The sequence below is a fragment of the Mauremys mutica genome, chromosome 19, assembly GCF_020497125.1.
Source record: "Mauremys mutica isolate MM-2020 ecotype Southern chromosome 19, ASM2049712v1, whole genome shotgun sequence".
NCBI classification, from domain to species: domain Eukaryota; kingdom Metazoa; phylum Chordata; order Testudines; family Geoemydidae; genus Mauremys; species Mauremys mutica.
The window spans coordinates 7,840,041-7,859,110 of record NC_059090.1 but is presented as its reverse complement, the minus strand read 5'-3'; the positions used below and the strand labels follow the sequence as shown (position 1 = coordinate 7,859,110).

General features: G+C 56.0%; 1 protein-coding gene across 1 annotated transcript in view; it reads right to left on the bottom strand.

Annotated features, from left to right (window-relative positions):
• Nucleotides 1-19,070, bottom strand: part of SRRM3 (serine/arginine repetitive matrix 3) — a 166,658-nt gene that overhangs the window by 32,812 nt on the left and 114,776 nt on the right. Inside the window, exons 4-6 of the mRNA XM_044993365.1 lie at nt 18,951-19,052; nt 5,334-5,459; nt 3,260-3,340 (exon numbers count right to left, since the gene is read on the bottom strand). Coding sequence (XP_044849300.1) covers nt 3,260-3,340; nt 5,334-5,459; nt 18,951-19,052 — 309 coding nt within the window. The remainder of the gene's footprint in view (nt 1-3,259; nt 3,341-5,333; nt 5,460-18,950; nt 19,053-19,070) is intronic.

Genomic DNA, 19,070 nt, shown 5'->3' with positions numbered 1-19,070 from the left:
CTTCCCTCTGGCGGGTGTGTGTGTGCGCATGCCTGGAGCTGTGCATGTTTCTAGCTGTTATCTTCATCTGTGTGTGTGTCTCCATAACAGTGTCTTTCCTTCTCTGCATGTCTCTGGATCTGTGCGTATGTCGGTGTTGTATCTCACCGTGTGTGTCTGTGCATAGCGGTCTCAGTGAGGTGTGTGTCTGTATCTCTGTGAGTGTTTTGTGTGTGTGTGTGTCTGTATCTCTGTGAGTGTTTTGTGTGTGTGTGTGTGTGTGTGCATGTCTCTGTCACAGCACCTTGCTATCAACAATCCTGCCTCTCTCTCCGCCTCGGTGAGTGTCTCTGGATCCCCGCCTGGGATTACAGGCAGCCTCCCCTCGCCCTGTCTGACCCCAGCAATCCAGCACCGGGCACTTGGCCAAGCATGGCAGGGCAGGGAAACACTCTGCCGCCCCGTGGCGGCTGGGACCCCTGGCCCGCCCCTGAGCTGAACCACGCTCCCCCCTCACAGGGTCACACGCTGACTCCGGGAGGGGCGGGTGGAATTTACGACTCGGGGCAATGTAGCGAGCCGTGGGGGTCCTGTTAACATGCCTGGGAGCTGGGTGACTAATTCCCATTGACCCCAAAGCTCGGTGCTGGCTTCTGACAGGCTCCGATGATCCTAACGCTGCATATTCCGGGAGTCACCTTGACTCTGAAAGTGGTGGCACCATATCCATTTCTGGGCCCTTCCCTCTCAAGTTAAAGCTTGCCAAGCGGGGAAAATGAATGGGGCAGACTCCCTCCGAATCGCCCTGTCGCTGGAGGGGGAGGGGAGACCCAGGGGGTGGTGTCGGGGTACAGGGAGTCCCAGGGGACGGGAAGGGGGAGCCGAACAAACAGAGGGAGAGGGTGGATGGAGAGGAACAAGGATAGGCAGGGGTTCGGGTTGGCTGGGGCACAGGAAGGGAGCGGGTCCCACAGGGTGGGGCGGGGGGGGGGTCCACACTCCTGTGGGGAGAGAGCGAAGGGCCCTGTGTCCGACTCCTCTTCCCTCGTTAAGCGCGGCTCGTCCCAGCCTGCCAGGGAGGCAGTCGGTCCCTGATTAATCACCAGCCAGGCCAGGCTCGTTAAAGGTGCTGGCTCAGCTCTGCAGTGCCAAGGCAGGGGGAGGTGGCTGTGCCGGGCGATGAACGTGAGGAACTGCGGGGACAGGGCATGGGGCGGCACATCCCCAGCTCAGAGACCCCCCCCCCGTGCCGAGGTGCCCCCAGGTAACGGGGCGAGGGGCGAGGCAGGGCCTGATCAGGACCTTCCAGACACAAGCTGGGCTCTCTGTTTGGGAGTCCAGCAATGGCGGAGCGGGCTCCTGTTTGGGCTCAGCATGTCTCCCAGCAGGGCCGGGCCCAAGCAGGGGGCTGGGGCTGAGCGGGACAGGTCTGCACACCCCAGCTGGGGGTGGGGGCGCCATGGAATGGGCCAAGGCGTCTCTGCACAAGCTATGGGGACAGTTTCTCCTTCCTGGCTGCCCCACGCAGGGCTGTGGCAGGGCGCCGGGTGGGCTCGGCCAGCAGATCCCCCATGCAGGGGTCTGAGCCCCATTCTAACGCCCGCCTGAGCCGCCTGGACAGCTGCATGGGGCAAAACGAGAGGGGACGGCACCCGGCGCGGCTAGAGTTCGGAGACACCCCCTCTGCCACACTCCCCCTCCTCTCTAATACGCTCCCCCTTTGGGGGCCAGATCCTTGCCAACAGCTGTGCAAAAGGGGACCCACACCTGCTGAGCAGCCCCCCAGCACCTCGGCTCTCCAAACCGGGGCAGCTCAGGGGCGTGACATGGTGGCCAGAGGGAGGTAGGATCGTAGCAGACAGATTCAGCAAGCATAAGCTAGAGCAGCCCGGTGGTCCCTCTACTTTACGCGAGGAGTCAATTTAGCCCTAGGATCGAGGGTGGGGGGGGGATCCATCCCAGAGACTCTAGGGGGACAGCCAATATTGCCTCCATCTGCCCTGGGAATGCTGGGATTTCTGTGAGGGGCTGGGAGCCTGCCAGACAGCAGTGGCGCCACCAATGCATATGGGGCTTGGGGTCAGCACACCAGCTTGGGACAGACAGCAAGCGAGTGAGCTTTTTGCACCAACAGCTTCCTGTCTGGGCGGAAAACACTCCAAAGAAACTTGCAATTAAGCCATAAAACCACCCCCAGTCCATGGACCCAGCCCTGGTCATGCGTCATTTCCAAGGGAGGCGGCGTGGCTAAACGCTGGGCTGGGGCTCCGGACTCCCGGGTTTTATAGGCACGGACTCCCTGTGGGTGGGGCTACACTGCAGTGGGAGGTCTGAGGGCTGCCCGGGTAGGTTTCCCTGAGCTTGCTTTGGTCTAGCAGTGAAGCCAGAGCAGTAACCCTGGGTACTTCTTCAAGTGGCGGCACTGGCTTCACTGCTATTGTTACTGGAGCTGGCTGGATCAACGCTAGCTTGGGTAGGTCACCAGGTGGGGCAGGCACCTCCCACTGCAGAGTAGACATACCCTAAGTGACCTTAGACAAGGCATTCCCCCCCCACACACTTTGTGCCTCAGTTTCCCCATCTGTAAAGCAGGGATAAGGAAGCCCTTTAAATGCCAGCTCCAGGGGGCGCATCTCTCCGAGTCTCCCCTCCCCACAGTCTGGCCGGTCAGCGTCCTGCTGAGGCTGCAGCGTGAGCCGCTCAGTGCGCCAGCCAGGGCTGAACTATGGCAGGTCATTGTGGGCCCCCGGTGGGGCGGGCCTGAGCCTGCTGCTTGGGCACGAGATGGGGGACGAGTCAGGGCAGGGAGCTGGGGGGACGGCAGGAGGCCGGAGGAGGGGCAGGTTGCTGCATCGATGGGGGAAGAGAAGGTGTCTGGCAGGTGCTGGGGAATATCGGGCCCCGGGAGCAAGCCAAGGGCACACTGCAGGGAGAATGCCAGCACCCCGGGGCTGCCCTCCCCCCGGGAGTCCCTGAGAGCCAGCCCAGGGCATGAGGGATGAGGGCAAAGAAGGGAACCTCAGGCTGGGGCGAGGGGAGCATTGCGGGAGGCGCTGCAGCCGTATAGGGAAGGCACAGGAGTCCCTGGCTCTGGCACTGCAGGGGCAGCTGTCGGCTGCGGGGAGAGCCCTGCGGCCCAGCCCCACAGGGCTAGCTGCCCCGCCCTAGCCAGGGGAAGGGGAGGGGTCCCCAGGGAACCGGCTGGAGAGGGGGTCAGGCAGGTATCCCCCTCCCAGTGGCAGGGCGCAGAGGAGCAGGGCGGGGCGGGCAGGTGACTCACCGGCTCCGGCGATGACCCGATTTCTTTTTCTTTTTCTTCTTAGGTGGCGGCGAGGCGGAGCTGCTCATCCTCCTCTTCAGCCTGCGGGGGAGGGGAGAGGCTCAGGGCGGGGCCCCCCTGCGCAGAGCGGTGGGGGGTGCCCCCCCCCGAGTGTGTGCGCGTGTGTCGGTGGGGAAGAAGTGTGTATATCTGGCCCTGTCTTTGTTAAGGATAAAGGTGTTTTCAAACCTGTTTTAGGTGACATAGCAACTAGCACATGTTAAAACCCTAGTGTAGACGCAGCGGTTTATATCTCAGCACGTGCGGGAGGATGTCAGCCCTACGGGGCAGCCTAGAATGTATCGTAACAGCTAACACCTGTTAAAACTTCGGCCTACTGCTGCTCCCCGCTAGGATAACAACCTACTACTGCTGCCCACTAGCAGAGCTGTGCCTGTAGCTCAAACAACAGAGGTTAGTGCTGTGACGCTGAAGATCCCAGGCTTGAGGCAATGTGGCAGGGGGAGGTGATTACAGAATCTCGGCAGCGAGCCTCCAGGTGATCGTTGCTTAGGAGAGGAGTAACGGGTGTGCGCACAATGCACCGCGCCGTGCTTCCCCCGGCCGGTGTTGGACGCTCACCTTAGCAGACCTGGCCGCAGAAGGAGAGACACCAGGCTTGGTTTCTGAGCTCATCTGCGGCCATGGCCCAGCCGTGCTGCCTGGGAACACCCGGGCTCGTCCTGCTCCCACCGGTGGGTGGAGTAGCTTGTCCGTGTGATGCACTTGCGCAGGGCCTGAGCCAAAGCTCTTTGAAACTGCCGGGAAGATTCTCCCACCACCGTGGGCTTTGGATCGGGTCTGGCGGGCTCGGCCCAGGTCCCTCTCTAGTGGCTCTCCCAGCCTGCCGCGTGCGCCTTTAGCTTAGGGCTTGTGCTTGGGGCCAACCGGGTTCCTTGGGGGCCGGCAGCTTGTTCCTTTAGACCCAGGTTTCTACGCCCACTGACAACGCTGACGTGTGTCTAGATGTGTCCTTACGAGGGGGCTGTGCGGCGACCCCTTGTGGTGGATGTGTGCATCGGCCTGGCAGCACCTGCCTTGGCAGAAAGATTCTGCAGGAAGCCAGAGGCCTGGCTTTGGCACTGGGCTGGCAGCATTGAAATGTTCATTTATTTTTCATCTCAAAGCTCGGGCTTTCCCGCCCCCCCCCCCCCCGGCACCTAACCACCAGAAGGAGGGAGCCCACGGAGAGCAGCAGTATGGGAAGCCATCAAAGGGCTGGGAGGACTGACTGCCGAGGGAAGATTAAAAGCGCGAAAGCTGCGTGGGTTGATGAAGTGGGCACACGACTTTCAGCAAACATGTGATGGCTGGGAACAGCTGGGAGGGAGCGAAATCTGCTCAGGGCGTGAGTGGGGCTGTGTGCATTGCTAGAGGCGATGGGATCACAGGAAGGAAAGAAAGATTTAGGCTAAACATTAGGGAAAGCATCCCAGCCTGGGAGGTGTTAAGCGGCACTGGAGGGTCCCAGGGAAGGAGTGGGAGCTCTGTTACTTGGCCACTGGAAACTAGATGGTCCCCCCGTGGGGGTCGGTGCCTCCTTTGGAAAGCTCTTACTGCACACACAAAATGTACGTGCAAATGACTGCACGCCTGATTGGCACGTGCAATTCCCGTGCTTCGCGGCACAGGCTGGGCACTATTCGGCACGCACTCGGCCGCCCGCTGGGCGTGGGCCATTGTTGCAACAGGCCCCCGTTTGACTGCACATGTGGCCACACAGTCCCAGTCCGACCCTGTTTCCAAACCGGGCCTCCTGTGTCTTTCCCATGTTGAACATTTGTCGAACCCACGGCTGAGAGCAGCTCACTGGCCCCGAATCCCAGTTCAGTGGGACTGGGAGGAGCGCTTGGTTCTCAGATGTACCCTTGGCCGCCTGCAAACACCTGAAGGCTGCGTGTGTTGGACTGTGAGTCTGTTCTCCCAAGAGCCCTGGAGCAGAGCTGGTGCCAGTAATGTCAGCATGTTCTCCGGGGCACCCGGGCATGGACCTGGCACTCTCCAATGGCCCCCTGCCAGCCCCCCAGCCATTCACCTGTGCTCTCTGTGGCTGCAGTGGTCTCGGTAGCAGTCGGCTGGGCAGTCACACGGCAGCAGGCAGCCCTCTCCGTACGCTGGGTACTCCACGGCGTACTCCTCCATGTGGTGGTTTTCGATCACTCTGCCCAAGGGAGAAGACACAGTTTGATCAGGCTTGTCACTGACTATAGACCAGGCTGTGTCAACGCCACCATCGCCCCAGGCCTGTGCCTAGCCTGTCCTGGGGGGGCATCTCTCCAAAGGCCTGGTTTGAGGTGCCTTCTCCTCCAGCACTAACCACTGGGCCATCTGTCCTAGCCCAAAGCAGTTCACTGGCGACCAGGCCAGCGGAGCAATGCATCAGCAGTACAAATGCCCCGGGGGTGACTTTCCTTGAGCCCAGGTGCAGGCGCTGTTTCATTCAGACGCGACTGCTAATTACCCTGGAATTATCCAGTGGCCCCTACGTTCCTCGGGCAGCAGCAGCAAACCAAGCCCCAGAGACGGCAGGAGTTCACGCGAGCGAGAGAGAACGACATGGGACTGAAAATCCTTCGGGAGACAGCGAGCTGCGTGGGCAGCAGCCCCGGGCCACACCAGTGGGGAGACCCATCCTGCCGGAGGGCCGGGCCCCTTTTTGGAAAGCAGAGACTGGCAGCAGTTCCCCCGACCGCTCGTTCCAGCCTGAGATGGGATCTGAGCCCAACCTGTCCCAGGGGAGAGCAGATACCTCCCTTCCTATTGCAGAGCCAACACAGCACCCAGAGCAAGGGGGTGCTGGGCCTAGGCGCTACCGTAATACACCTAATAAACAACATGCAGCCCCCAGCACAATGGGGTCCTGGTCCGTGACGGGGGCGCCTAGGCGCTACCGTAATACACCTAATAAACAACATGCAGCCCCCACTTCAATGGGACCCTGGTCCGTGACGGGGGCGCCTAGGCGCTACCGTAATACACCTAATAAACAACATGCAGCCCCCACTTCAATGGGACCCTGGTCCGTGACGGGGGCGCCTAGGCGCTACTGTAATACACCTAATAAACAACATGCAGCCCCCACTTCAATGGGACCCTGGTCCGTGACGGGGGCGCCTAGGCGCTACCGTAATACACCTAATAAACAACATGCAGCCCCCACTTCAATGGGACCCTGGTCCGTGACGGGGGTGCCTAGGCGCTACCGTAATACACCTAATAAACAACACGCAGCCCCCAGCACAATGGGCTCCTGGTCCGTGACGGGGGCGCCTAGGCGCTACCGTAATACACCTAATAAACAACACGCATCCCCCAGCACAGTGGGGTCCTGGTCCGTGACGGGGGTGCCTAGGCGCTACCGTAATACACCTAATAAACAACACGCATCCCCCAGCACAGTGGGGTCCTGGTCCGTGATGGGGGCGCCTAGGCGCTACCGTAATACACCTAATAAACAACATGCAGCCCCCAGCACAATGGGGTCCTGGTCCGTGACGGGGGTGCCTAGGCACTACCGTAATACACCTAATAAACAACATGCAGCCCCCAGCACAGTGGGGTCCTGGTCTGTGACGGGGGCGCCTAGGCGCTACTGTAATACACCTAATAAAGAAAATGCAGCCCCCAGTTCAGTGGGACCCTGGTCCATGACGGGGGCGCCTAGGCGCTCCCACCACACATATAACTAACAATCCGATGCCCCAAGAGGCCGCAGCCCAGCCAGCCTCACCTGGATGAGCTTCACAATCTGGCCCTTATGGCCCTTCTTACAATGGAAGGACTGTGGTGGATCTAAATCAAAGAGGGGAACTTGATTGAGCACAGAGCCTAGGGACCAGTGAGACCTACGTCAGCCCCACGAGGACTCAGTGGGGGGTCTGGCCTCAGTCTCTGATTTTCCGGGTGATGCTCCGGGGCCCATGTGACTTTCCCACCCGGATGTTCTCCCATGGAGAACCCCACTCCACTCTCGAAAGAAGCAGAATTCTGCCTCTGCCTCCTTCCGTCCAAAGAGCCCAGCGAGTGGCACGAGCCCTGAGTGAGAACTGGGCCTACTGAAGTCAATGGGTGTCTGGTAGCGCTGGGATTCCACCCATCATGAGGAAACTGAGGCCTGGGGAGCTGAAGGGAGTCACACAGCGAGGCAGAGGAACCCAGGAGTCCTGATGCCCTGCCCCTGGACTGCACTCAGCAGCAGGGAACCGATTCAAGGGGTTGGACTCTGGAGCACGCTATGCCCAGGAGGTGGGGGGCTCACGGGGGTGGCACAGAAGGCACCAGGATGAAGAACTCGGCCACCCCAGCAGACCAGAGGTTACTCCCCAAGGGCTGAATGTGCAGCATATCTCCGCCCTGGGATCTAATAGAGGGCAACCACCAGCTGCAATGCACCCAAATGCACCAAATGCCTCCAGTGCCTTAAAGTGGGACTCCCCTAGCAGGAGGCAGCGCCCTGCCTCCAGGCCCCCCGCAGCGTCCCTGGCTTTGCCCGCTGAGATCAGGCAGCATCTCCACAAGACACCTTCCTGGCTGCCCTGCCCTCATGCACTGGGGCTCCTCCTTCCCTCAGCACTGCCTGGCTGGAGCCCCAAGCTCTGATGTGGCTCATGTCAGTGGGGGGCATCTCTGCTCCCAGGGAGAAGCAGCAGCAGGCGGCGTAACGCGGGGCAAAAGTCCCTCTAAGAAAATGCTACAGAACCCCCCCCCCCCACACCACCATCGTGTTCCACCAGGCTCTGCCGGGGGCGCGGCCGATGTCCCAACCTCAGCGGGCCTGAGGCTCTGCACTCACCGATAGGGTGACCAGATGGCAAGGGTGAAAAAACGGGCTGGGGGTGGGGGGTAATTGGCAGGTATACAAGACAAAGCCCCAAATATCGGGACTGTCCCTATAAAATTGGGACATCTGGTCACCCTGCTCACGGAGGCACTTGCAGGGACAGCCTCGCCGGGGGTTCAAACCTTGCTTCTTCCCTCTGATCTCGGCTCTTCCTCCTCCCCGGGCATCGCGGCGTTCGCTGCTTCCCCGTTTGTGAGCTGGGTCCCCCTGCGCACGAACGGCTCCATAGGGGCAGCTCCGCCAGAGACACACGGGGGCCAGTGAGGGGGCCTAGCGAGTGGCTGAGAAAAGCGAAGGGGGCGCCCCAGGCCAGTGGGAGAGGCTGGGGGCCAAGCCCTGGGGGCAAGTCATGCTTCTGAGACACATGGCAGGCTCCGGGGCGGGCGGATGTGCCCTAGGCAGTGCAGCCGAAACGGGCCTCCTGTCTTTGCCCTGCGGAGAGCTGGAGCGGTGCAGCCGGGCTGGGGATTTCAGGCCACGGCGGCTGAGGCTCGGCAGCTGTAGTCACAAGGAAAGGCTGGCTAGGGAGAGGCGCTTTGGCCCAGCCCGTCTCCCACCTCTGCCCTGTCCCCTCCATGCCAATGACCCACACTCATTTATACTCCTGGCTTCAGCGGCTTTTCTAGCTGCGCCTGCATCCCCCTGGTGTCTTGGGAGTTTGGCTCATGCTACAGCATGAAATTTGCTGCTTCCCGCATCGCCTGCGTCACCCAACGGCAAGCCCGGGCGCTGCAGAAGTTGCTTGGCATGGCTGGCAACGTCTGGAGCAGGCACTCTTGCCATTGGCTCCAATGCCCGCGGAGAAGGTGCAGAGCACAGACCGATCTCCCCCCTGGCTGAAGCTGCAGGGAGGCATGGGGCAGAGCTGTTCGGAGCCGTGGAAAAGCCAGGTGACGGAGGTAAGGAGGCAAATCTCTGACCCTCTGGGTGGATTTGTCCGGGCGCGTCTGGCCAAAATGCGCCCCTGCTTGCTATTTTGCAGCATGGTCCCCGTGGCTGCATTTCACTGCTGGGGTGGGCACCGGGAGCCTGCTTTGTAAGGGCTCTGGGACCCTCCTGGAAGAAAACCGCTCGATAAATGCAGGTTATTGTCCCCTTAAAATTCCTCCCACTCTGAAACCCTGCGAAGGAATATTATTGGTTGCATGGTTTTCTCTCTTGCCTGTCAGGACCGTGGGTGTATCAAAGTGAGCGAGCAAGAGGAAAGCTGCCTTCTGGTTAAGGCAGGGGCTTGGGAGTCGGGAGAGCAACACTTGGCTCTACCATAGATTCCCTCTATGACCTTGGGCAAGTCACGTCATCGCTCTCTGCCTCAGTTTCCCATCTGTAAAATGGGAATAATAATTCTGTCTTGTCTATGTCGATGGTAATCTCTCACTGAATGTGTGCACAGCACCTTGCACAATGAGGCTTTGATCTCAGTTGGGGCTTCCAAGTAGCAGTCAGGCGATAAGAGGGAAGGTCCTTTCATTATAAGATAGGAGCCAAAGGGGAGGAATAAATGGTCAGTTTTCAGAACGGAGAGAGGTAAACAGTGGTGTCCCCGAAGGCTCTGTACTGGGCCCAGTCCTAGTCAACATGTTTGTAAATGATCTGGAAAAAGAGGTAGACAGTGAAGTGGCAAAGTTGGCAACGGGCACAAAATTACTCATGATATTGAAGTCCAAAGCTGACGGCGAAGAGCTACAAAGGGATCTCACGAAGCTGGGTGACTGGGCGACAAAGTGGCAGATGAAATTCAGTGTTGATAAATGCAGAGTAATGCACAGTGGAAAACATCATCCCAACTGTACATACAAAATGATGGGGACTAAATAAGCTGTAACCGCTCAGGAAAGAGATCGTGGCATCACTGTGGAAAGTTCTCTGCAAACATCCGCTCAGCGTGCAGCAGCCGCCAAAACCGCAAACAGAATGTTAGAAACCTTTGGGAAAGGGAGAGATAATAAGACAGAAAATATAATGCCACTATGTAAATCAGGAAGTTCCTCTTCACAGCCCGCACAGTCGACCTGTGGAACTCACTGCCAGGGGATGCTGGGAAGGCCAAAAGTCTAACTGGGTTCAAAGAAGAGTTAGATAAGTTCCTAGAGGGTAAGTCCATCAGTGGCTATTAGCCAAGATGGTCCGGGATGCAACAGCCTGAGGATGTTGAGGGCTCTGGCTGAGCTCACCACAGTGGTTGCAATATAAAGGTTCGATGGGGTCACACCCCATTGGCTGGGGTCAGTGGAATGGAGCTGAGGTTGTGCGGGGCTCAGAAGATATCTGGAGTTGCGGGAGATGTTAGCCTGGATTTTCGCAGTTCCGGGGGGCTTGTGCGGTCCCTCCGTAGATCAGAGAAGGATTATCCGGGATTAGCAGGGGGGTGAAGAAGTCAATGAAGATCACTGGGAGAGGGTTATACCAGGTTATCACTGAAGGAGCTCAGCCGGTGTTCTGTTGAAAGCCGGGATGGATTATCCGAGGGGAAAGAAGACTGAACAGCAATCTGGGGACTCAGCAGGATTATCTGGTCATTGGCAGGAGCTGCCCAAGATGATGTAGGATTTTGAGCTGCTCACCTGAGTCACCAGCGGGATATTTGGAGCTACTGAGGGTCACCTTCCGTCCACCTGGGGTCAGAGGCCATGTGGCAGTTAATTGCCAGTGGATCAGATCTCACCACTGGTGAGTGCAGAGGCTTCACAGCGGCCACGTAGGGTTACCTGGGAATGGTAAGGGTCACCTGGAGTGGTAGGACAAGGTTATCTGAAGGTCACTTATGACCACTTGAAGGTGAGATGGTTTCAGTGTCAACTGAGGCTAGTCTGTGTGGGATACCCAGGCCAGTCGAGATGGGGCGGGGTCTGGCTTGCCTGTTACAGAGAAGCTGGGAGAAGATGGTTAATGAGAGGAACGGCATGAGGGAAACCCTTGGTGTCTCTCCTCCCACCAAGGGGTTTATCTGCTTAATACCAATGGGTGCAATCATGTTCCCATGGAAAGCAAGGGGCTTTGCCATGGGCTACAATGAAGGGCAACAGGGTAGTACTCACTGGGAGAAAGGGTGTCGCAAGCTAGCCCCCAGGGAGGGAGGATGTGGGGGGCAGGGTGTGGCCAAGGCACTAGCCAAGCCTAGAGGATCTCGGAGTCTGACCCCCAGCTCTCCTACTGCCTCCCTGGCCCCGGCTCTCCAAAGCGAATTCAGCCCCCAGCAGCTCTGATTGACACACCTAAGCAAGTGGCTGGTTTTTCAAAAGTGGCCGGCTGCCATCAAGAACAATGGGAGGTGTAGAGTGCTCCTGAACATCTGGCCTGCAGTGCCACATCTGTAAAGCGGGGTTACTAGCACTGCCTTTCCCCCACCGGGTGTGCTTAGACCGTCGCTCTCCAGGGCAGGGACCCTCTCACCTAACACATCCGGGCAGGGCCTAGCGCCAGGGTCCAGAGATGAGCTCATGTAACGCTGCTGCTCATCACTAACCTGAACTGCCGCTCCTGCAGCACGATCTGCAGGGGCGCAGGCCAGTGCTCGTGCTGGGCCCCCCGGGCTGCCCTGGGGCTCTGCCTGGCTAGATCAGACTGCAAATCATGGTGGCCTAAAAACAGTGAGCCTGGGCTGGGCTAAAAATCAGGCCCTGGACCTAAACACTCCAGTTCTCCAGCATTTCCCTGTGCACACAGCTCCCACATCCCCCGCTGGAAGGGGGCGGCAAACAAGGACTGGCCAGAACCAGCTCCTAGCGAAATGAAGGTGGGGATGAGATGGGCTAGGGTGAGACCCCCTAGCTGGGGAGTTGGAAGCTGGAACTGGTGGGCAGTGACTCCACATTGTTCCCCTCGGATGGCTCGTTGGGGGCCTACAGAACGCAAGTCAGGCCGGTCAGTTCCTAGTGGCTGAGCATCCGTCCCATTTGCCCCTTGTCCAAGAGGCCGAGGGCTGAGGGGCCTCAGAGACAGAATTCTCCATCTAATCCCTAAGGCTGGTCTCTCCGGGTCAGCAGGGTTGGCAGGGCAGCGTAGGGGAGCTCTGGGGCTGTACCACGGCCATGGCCGTCAAGCTGACTCAGGCTGCCTGCGCTGAATCGGCTTGTAAATCTTCAATAATGCAGCAGACAGAGGCAGACAGCTCTGCTCAGAGCCGGCGCCCACTGTTGCAGCGGGATTTGCAGGGCACGTGCTGCCCGCAGATCTGCCCCTCCCTTCAGTAGTTGAACCCTGCAGCAATTTCATTGACTCCTGACCAGCACCGGGGGACGGACCAGGCCCGAAGCCTTGACACTACTCCAGTGCTTGGAAGATGGCTCCTTAGCCGCTCATTAAGCATCAGATAACTAGTGTCACACTCCTTCCAACTGGAAACTGCATTTAACAGAGCCGGCAGGACCCAGCTCAGGCTTCCCCTGGGACTCCGACAGCAATGTATTTTTGTGATGTGATTTACATTAAGGCCGATAAACGCTCTTCGAAACCAGCCTCGCTTTGCGCCTCCTTCCCCTCTGCAGCCATTGAGCAGGGGACGACAAGCGGCAGCATCTCTCCATGCACATGAACCTCTGCCACTCGGGGAGTTTCACGCAATTAAGAGCCGAGTGAACAATCGCCTGTTTTAAGGGAGTGAAAACCAGGGTGTTGTGGACTCAACGTACAAGCCAGATCGCTTCCTTTCTACTGCAAATTAGCCTTCCTCCCAGGAGGCTGCCAGCTGCCAGCCAGAGAGACAGGGACGGTGGCTGGTATTAGAAAGGCTTTTCTCAGGTTAGCTGCCTTCATTTTTCCAACGGCGTGTTTCTCGGTGATTGGGTTGTGTGACTTTTGCCTGGATGTGCATGCAGGCCAGGCAATGCCTTTAGAGTAAATAAATATGATTCTTGCTGAATTTTGACCACTTGGCCAGGTGATAACGTTCAGCACCATGAACAGCTCCCAGGCTAGGCTGTCCCGGCCAGAGTCCCTTACTAAAATCACCTCATCCGAAGATTTTCTCCTCTTAGCTTTGCTTAACCGGTCAGGACCAGCTTTTGCTGCCTGGCTGATTTTTTTTCTCTTCTCCTGAAACCTGTGTAAGATTTTTTTCAGTAACAGCAAGGAGCCCCTTAGGAGATTACCAGGATGGGAGGGGAGCTGTTTGGCTGGGCTAGAGGGGGTTAGAAAAGAAATGCTGGAGTAGGAACTCAGAGGTAGTAGGAAAAGTGAGCAGAAGACCTGGGTTCTATTCCTGGCTCTGCACTGGCCTACGGAGTGACTTTGGATAACCCACTTTAATCTCTGTGTGCCTCAGTTTCTCCATCTGTAAAATGGGGAGATCGCTGCTGATGTTGACAGGCGTTCTTGGCGCTCAGTGGCTTCAGAGAGCTCTGTGATTGGTATGTAGCACATACACCAAACCGACATTAGAAGAACATGAAGGTTGCAAAGCCGAGCACCCAGAAATGAGGAAATGCCAACAGTCAAGTGTGTGACCCCCTTGTGCACACGCAGCATGAGCCAGTCTTTAACGACATGACCACACACGCTTTTTGCCCCAGAACCCCGGCCTCATTCAGAGACTGGGCTGAACTGCGGCCCCTCAATAGTTTGTCGTCTTCTCATTACTCACTGTGTGGCCCCAGGCGTTAGCTACTGCCCACGATTCAAACCCCGCATCTGAAGCCAAAATTGTTTTCTTCCTGGGATTTCTGTTGCGTCCGAGTGCTTCACAGCCGTTAATATAGCCTCACCACTCCTCTGCGGGGTGAAGGGGTGGTATGATTTCCATTTCACACCTGGGAAACCGAGGCACGCAGAGGTTCAGGTCCAAAAGTCTCCATTCCTTTGCGGTGCCCACTTTGAGACAGCATTATCCAGGGAAGGACCTGCTCCGGTCACTTCAGCTCTGGGCTGGGGCATGCTCGGTGTGGATGGAATGTTTGGGAATTAGCCTGGGCTCTAGCAAGGCTCCTCTGACTATGCGCAAGCAGCAATTTTTCAGAGGCTTATAGTTTGGCCTAATTTGGGGAGATTTCCACAGGGACAACAAAAGGCACAGCCCTGGGACAAAGGCTGCCCCCTGCCAAATTTCAAGTCCCTGCTCCAAAGCCTGCTGGGTGCTAGAGCTTCTAACAAAGGTCACGAGGATTTTTTACCATGGGCAAAACAATGTATGTTTCCCTAACCTTGTACTCGGAAATGGCTGAACCAAGATTGGGTTTAATGCTTGTAAAGGAAATGTGTCTCTGAAGCACTAAGGGTTGTTAGCAAGGCAGAGTAGAAGAACCCTCATCCGAGCTCAGCAATTCCCCTCTATCCCCAGGGGTAATGCATGGAAATTCATCAGCACATAGACACCTCTGCAGGGGAAAACTACTATACTGAACTACTACTACTAGATGAACACCATTTGTTGGGGAAGAGTCAACATGATTTTTGTAAAGGGAAATCACGCCTCACCAATCTACTAGAATTCTTTGAAGGGGTTAACAAGCATGTGGACAAGGGGGATCTAGTGGACACAGTGTACTTAGAGTTTCAGAAAGTCTTTGTCAAAGTGCCTCACCAAAGGTTTGTAAGCAAAGTAAGCTGTCACGGGATATAGGCTGGATATTAGGAAAAATTAGGTTAGATATTAGGAAAAACTTTTTCACTAGGAGGGTGGTGAAGCACTGGAATGGGTTACCTAGGGAGGTGGTGGAATCTCCTTCCTTAGAGGTTTTTAAGGTCAGGCTTGACAAAGCCCTGGCTGGGATGATTTAGTTGGGAATTGGTCCTGCTTTGAGCAGGGGGTTGGACTAGATGGCCTCCTGAGGTCCCTTCCAACCCTGATATTCTATGAAAATGGAAGGTCATCTCATGGATCAGTAACTGGTTAAAAGATGGGAAACAAAGGGTAGGAATAAATGGTCGGTTTTCAGAATAGAGAATGGTAATAGTGGTGCCCCACAGGGTCTGTACTGGGACCGGTCCTATTCATCATATTCATAAATGATCTGGAAAAAGGGGTAAACAGTGAGGTGGCAACATTTTCAGATGATTCAAAACTACTTAAGATAGCTAAATCCAAAGCAGACTGTGAAAAGCTACAAAGGGATCTCACAAAACTGGGTGACTGGGCAACAAAATGTCAGATGAAATTCAGTGTTGATAAATGCAAAGTAATGCACATTGGAAAACAGAATCCCATCCACACATATAAAATGATGGGGTCTAAATTAGCTGTTACCCCTCAAGAGAAAGATCTGGGCGTCATTGTGGATAGTTCTCTGAAAACATCCACTCAATGTGCAGCGTCAGTCAAAAAAGCGAACAGAATGTTGGGAATCATTAAGGGATAGATAATAAGACAGAAAATATCATATTGCCTATATATAAATCCATGGTACGCCCACATCTTGAATACTGCGTGCAGGTCTGGTCACTCCATATAAAAAAAAAGATATATTGGAATTGAAAAAAGGGAAACAAAAATTATTAGGGATACGGATCAGCTTCCATAGGAGGAGAGATTAATAAGACTGGGACTTTTCAGCTTGGAAAAGAAACGACTAAGGGGGGATATGATAGAGGTCTATAAAATCATGACTGGTGTGGAGAAAGTAGATAAGGATGTGTTATTTACTCCTTCTCATTGCATAAGAACTAGGGGTCATCAAATGAAATTAACAGGCAGCAGGTTTTAAAACAAACACAAGGAAGTATTTCTTCACACAACCCACAGTCAACCTGTGGAACTCCTTGCCAGAGGAAGGCCAAGACTATAACAGTGTTCAAAAAAAGAACTAGATAAGTTCATGGAGGATAGGTCCATCAATGGTTATTAGCCAGGACGGGCAGGGATGGTGTCCCTAGCCTCTGTTTGCCAGAAGCTGGGAATGGACCACAGGGGATGGATCACCTGTTCTGTTCATTCCTTCTGGGGCATCTGGCATTGGCCACTGTTGGAAGACAGGATACTGGGCTAGATGGACCTTTGGTCTGACCCAGTGTGACTGTTCTTAGGTTCTTATTCTTAGCTTGTAAGAATCTTGGAGCAGAGATTGTCCTTTTGTGATGTGTCTGTACCACACCGAGCACAATGGGTCTAGGACCAGGGCTCCTAGGCACTGCTGACGTACAAATCAACAAGAACATTAATAATATCAACCTCACTTACGCCCGGGACCATCTCTGTTCTGTGGTTGTACAGCACCTAGCACAACGGGGTCCTGGGCCAAGAGTGGGACTCTTTGGCGCTGGGGTTTCTTCTATGCGAGTCCACCGCCCCCTCCGCCCAGCATAACCTGAGAGCGACATCTACACTTGAATTCCTTCCCAAGTCCATTTTCTAATCCTGCACTAAGTTTCCAGACTCTTGCTACCTCGACAGCAGCTGGAGCATGATACACAGGATTGCTTTTTTATTACTTAGACGCCAGCCTGCACCTACCCCCGCCCCTGCTTTACGGCCTGCAATGAAGATCCACGTCTGTGCGGGTGAGCTGGGAGAAAGCAGTGCGGTAACTGGCAGGATTTATAGAATGCCGACCAGGTGTCAGACAGCTCCGTTTCCTGTCCAATGTGCCGCATGAGTCTCGCAGCCCTTCGCCCCCCGTGGGACTCCCCGTGACATTGCCAAGTCTGCAAATAGTTCGACTGCAAACCCCGCCGCCTACGCACACTGCAGAGGCGTCAGGAGGAGCCCAAACCCGGCATCAACCACAGAGCAATGCCCATTTAAGCCAGCTGGCCCCCTCCGGACCCCAGATCTGCGAAACTGCAGGTGCGCCTGCAAAGCATGACTGCTGCCAAGGTCCCGGTGAGCAAGGGGTTAATCTTAGCTCACACTGCCTGCTTAGAGGGTGGAGATGGAGGCCCAGGGACCAGAGGGCTGGGGTGATCTCCAAGCTGGTGAGTGTTTTCCTAGTCGCTTTCCGCTCCTGGGGGTCTTATTTTGCCTCCTCGTTCGGAAAGCCCCCCCTAGGGGAAGAGATGGTGCTGACTGCAGCTGGATTTGCTGCTGAGTCCTTCCACCAGCCCCTCGAGTGAGCGACCGAGCAAAGGAACAGATCTCAGCAAGGCCTTGCGACGCTCCCCGACACCGAAACCCGGGTACCCTTTGAGCCGTACCATGCTGTGCTTTTCGGCTGGCGTGTGGTTACAGAAGTTTCTGCCGCCCCCCACCCATCCCCCTGTGCTGCAGTTCTTTCTCGCTGCCCTGATTTCCTGAAGCATTAATATTCAGTGAACCTACAGGATCTATTCCTGTCCCGGAGTGACCTGCTTTCCAGGCTGATAGACGATGTGTGGCTTGCCAACGGCGCTCGCTGTGCCATTAAGCATTTCACAGATAAATCACGCTCAAGCTGGGGCAGAACCAAGCGCTGACAGGGATATTCCTGGAGCTGCGCCAGGGGAGGAGGGAGAGGAGAGCGGGGAACAAAATCACAGACTAAGACTCGGGGTCTTTGCAGCACAAGCTGTGCCACTCACCTGACCGATTTGAGAGTGGAAACCCCTTCATCCCATTCCGGAGACACACACACGTACACAGGATGGGAGTTCTCCGAGGCCAGAGTCTGACTTCAGAGGAGTCGCTCCCGATGCGGAGCAGTGTAACTGACATCAGTGTGTTCACATGCCTCAGGGCAGCCAGGGGAGTTACTTTGGATTTACACAAGATGCGAAGTGAAAAATGAGTGGGGGCAACTCTGGATTTATACTGAGCTAACCCTAATTACAGCAAATTCAGTGCAGTGCCTAGCAAAATGGGGCCGAGGCAGGCGGTGTAATCGATTGGCACAACAGTGACTGATATCAGGCTCTGCTGAAGTCAATGGAGTTACTCCAGATTTACCCAGATCTGACCCACTCCACTGGAAATTAATTTCAAGGGCTGACAGAGAGCTGCACCCCATGGCCTCCCCGATGCAGAAAAAAGAGAGACTGACAGGAGAAGAGCAGAGGAGAGATTTTCTGGAATGGCAGGAAGTGGCCAGAAGCTTGGAACGGCCTAAGCTGGGAAACCCTGGAACTCCTCACAGAGCTGAGACTCAAGGGACTTGGGTTCTCTTCCTGGCTGTGCCACTGGCTGACCTGGGGCAAGTCACTTCCCTCCCCGTGCCTCAGTTTCCCCATCTGTAAAATAGGAGTGATGGCACTGATGCCTTCTGCTGATGAACAGTGCGATATAAAAGCTAGGCGTTCTCCACAGGCATAAGGGCACAGAAGGCCCCGCTTCACATATTTCTTACCTCTGCTGCGGTGAAGGGAGATCACCACTGCTCATCCTCCCTGTGCACCATTATTTATCTGAGTAACCGCAGAGGTATCGCATGCAGTGAGACTTCCCAGGAGAGCTGAGAGACGTTGGTCCTGACACCCTTTCTCCCCGGCGGGCGAGCAACTGGCCACTGCGAACCTGCTGTTAATGACTCAATACCATTCCAGATGTTGGGATGTTCTAAACCCATCGCTCATATCTGTGTGTGCTTCAATCTAATAAAGTGCAGTGTTGGAGCTACTGACTTGCATGAATCTTATCAGCCGGAATTGCTGTGTTCCCATTGACATTGCCTGGAGTGAAATCGTTAAGCTGCCCCTGCTGGGGGTTCTGAAAACACCAGGTAACAATCTCAGACCCATTCATTTCCTCCACCGTCAGCCTGTGCAACGTGATGGGGGCACGAATGCAGCTCCCCGTCGTATTTACTGGGTGGGGAGAGAAGGGAAGGAGAACTGCCCTGCGTCAGTGGATCCTGATCCGCGAAATTGGCGTGACAAGAGATCAGGAAGCGAGGCCAGGGGTGAGGTGAGAATTCAACCCTTCCCCATGCACCCCCGCACCCGAGCCTGGCGGAGTGACCCTTCCATACTCACATCTGGCGCCCGTGCTGGTCCTCCCTGGTGAGCACTCCCTCCTTCTCCATCAGCATTTGCCGGAAGGTCCCCACTTTCTGCCGGATCTCCTCTTCCGAATACCTGGGGCGGAGAGAGAGC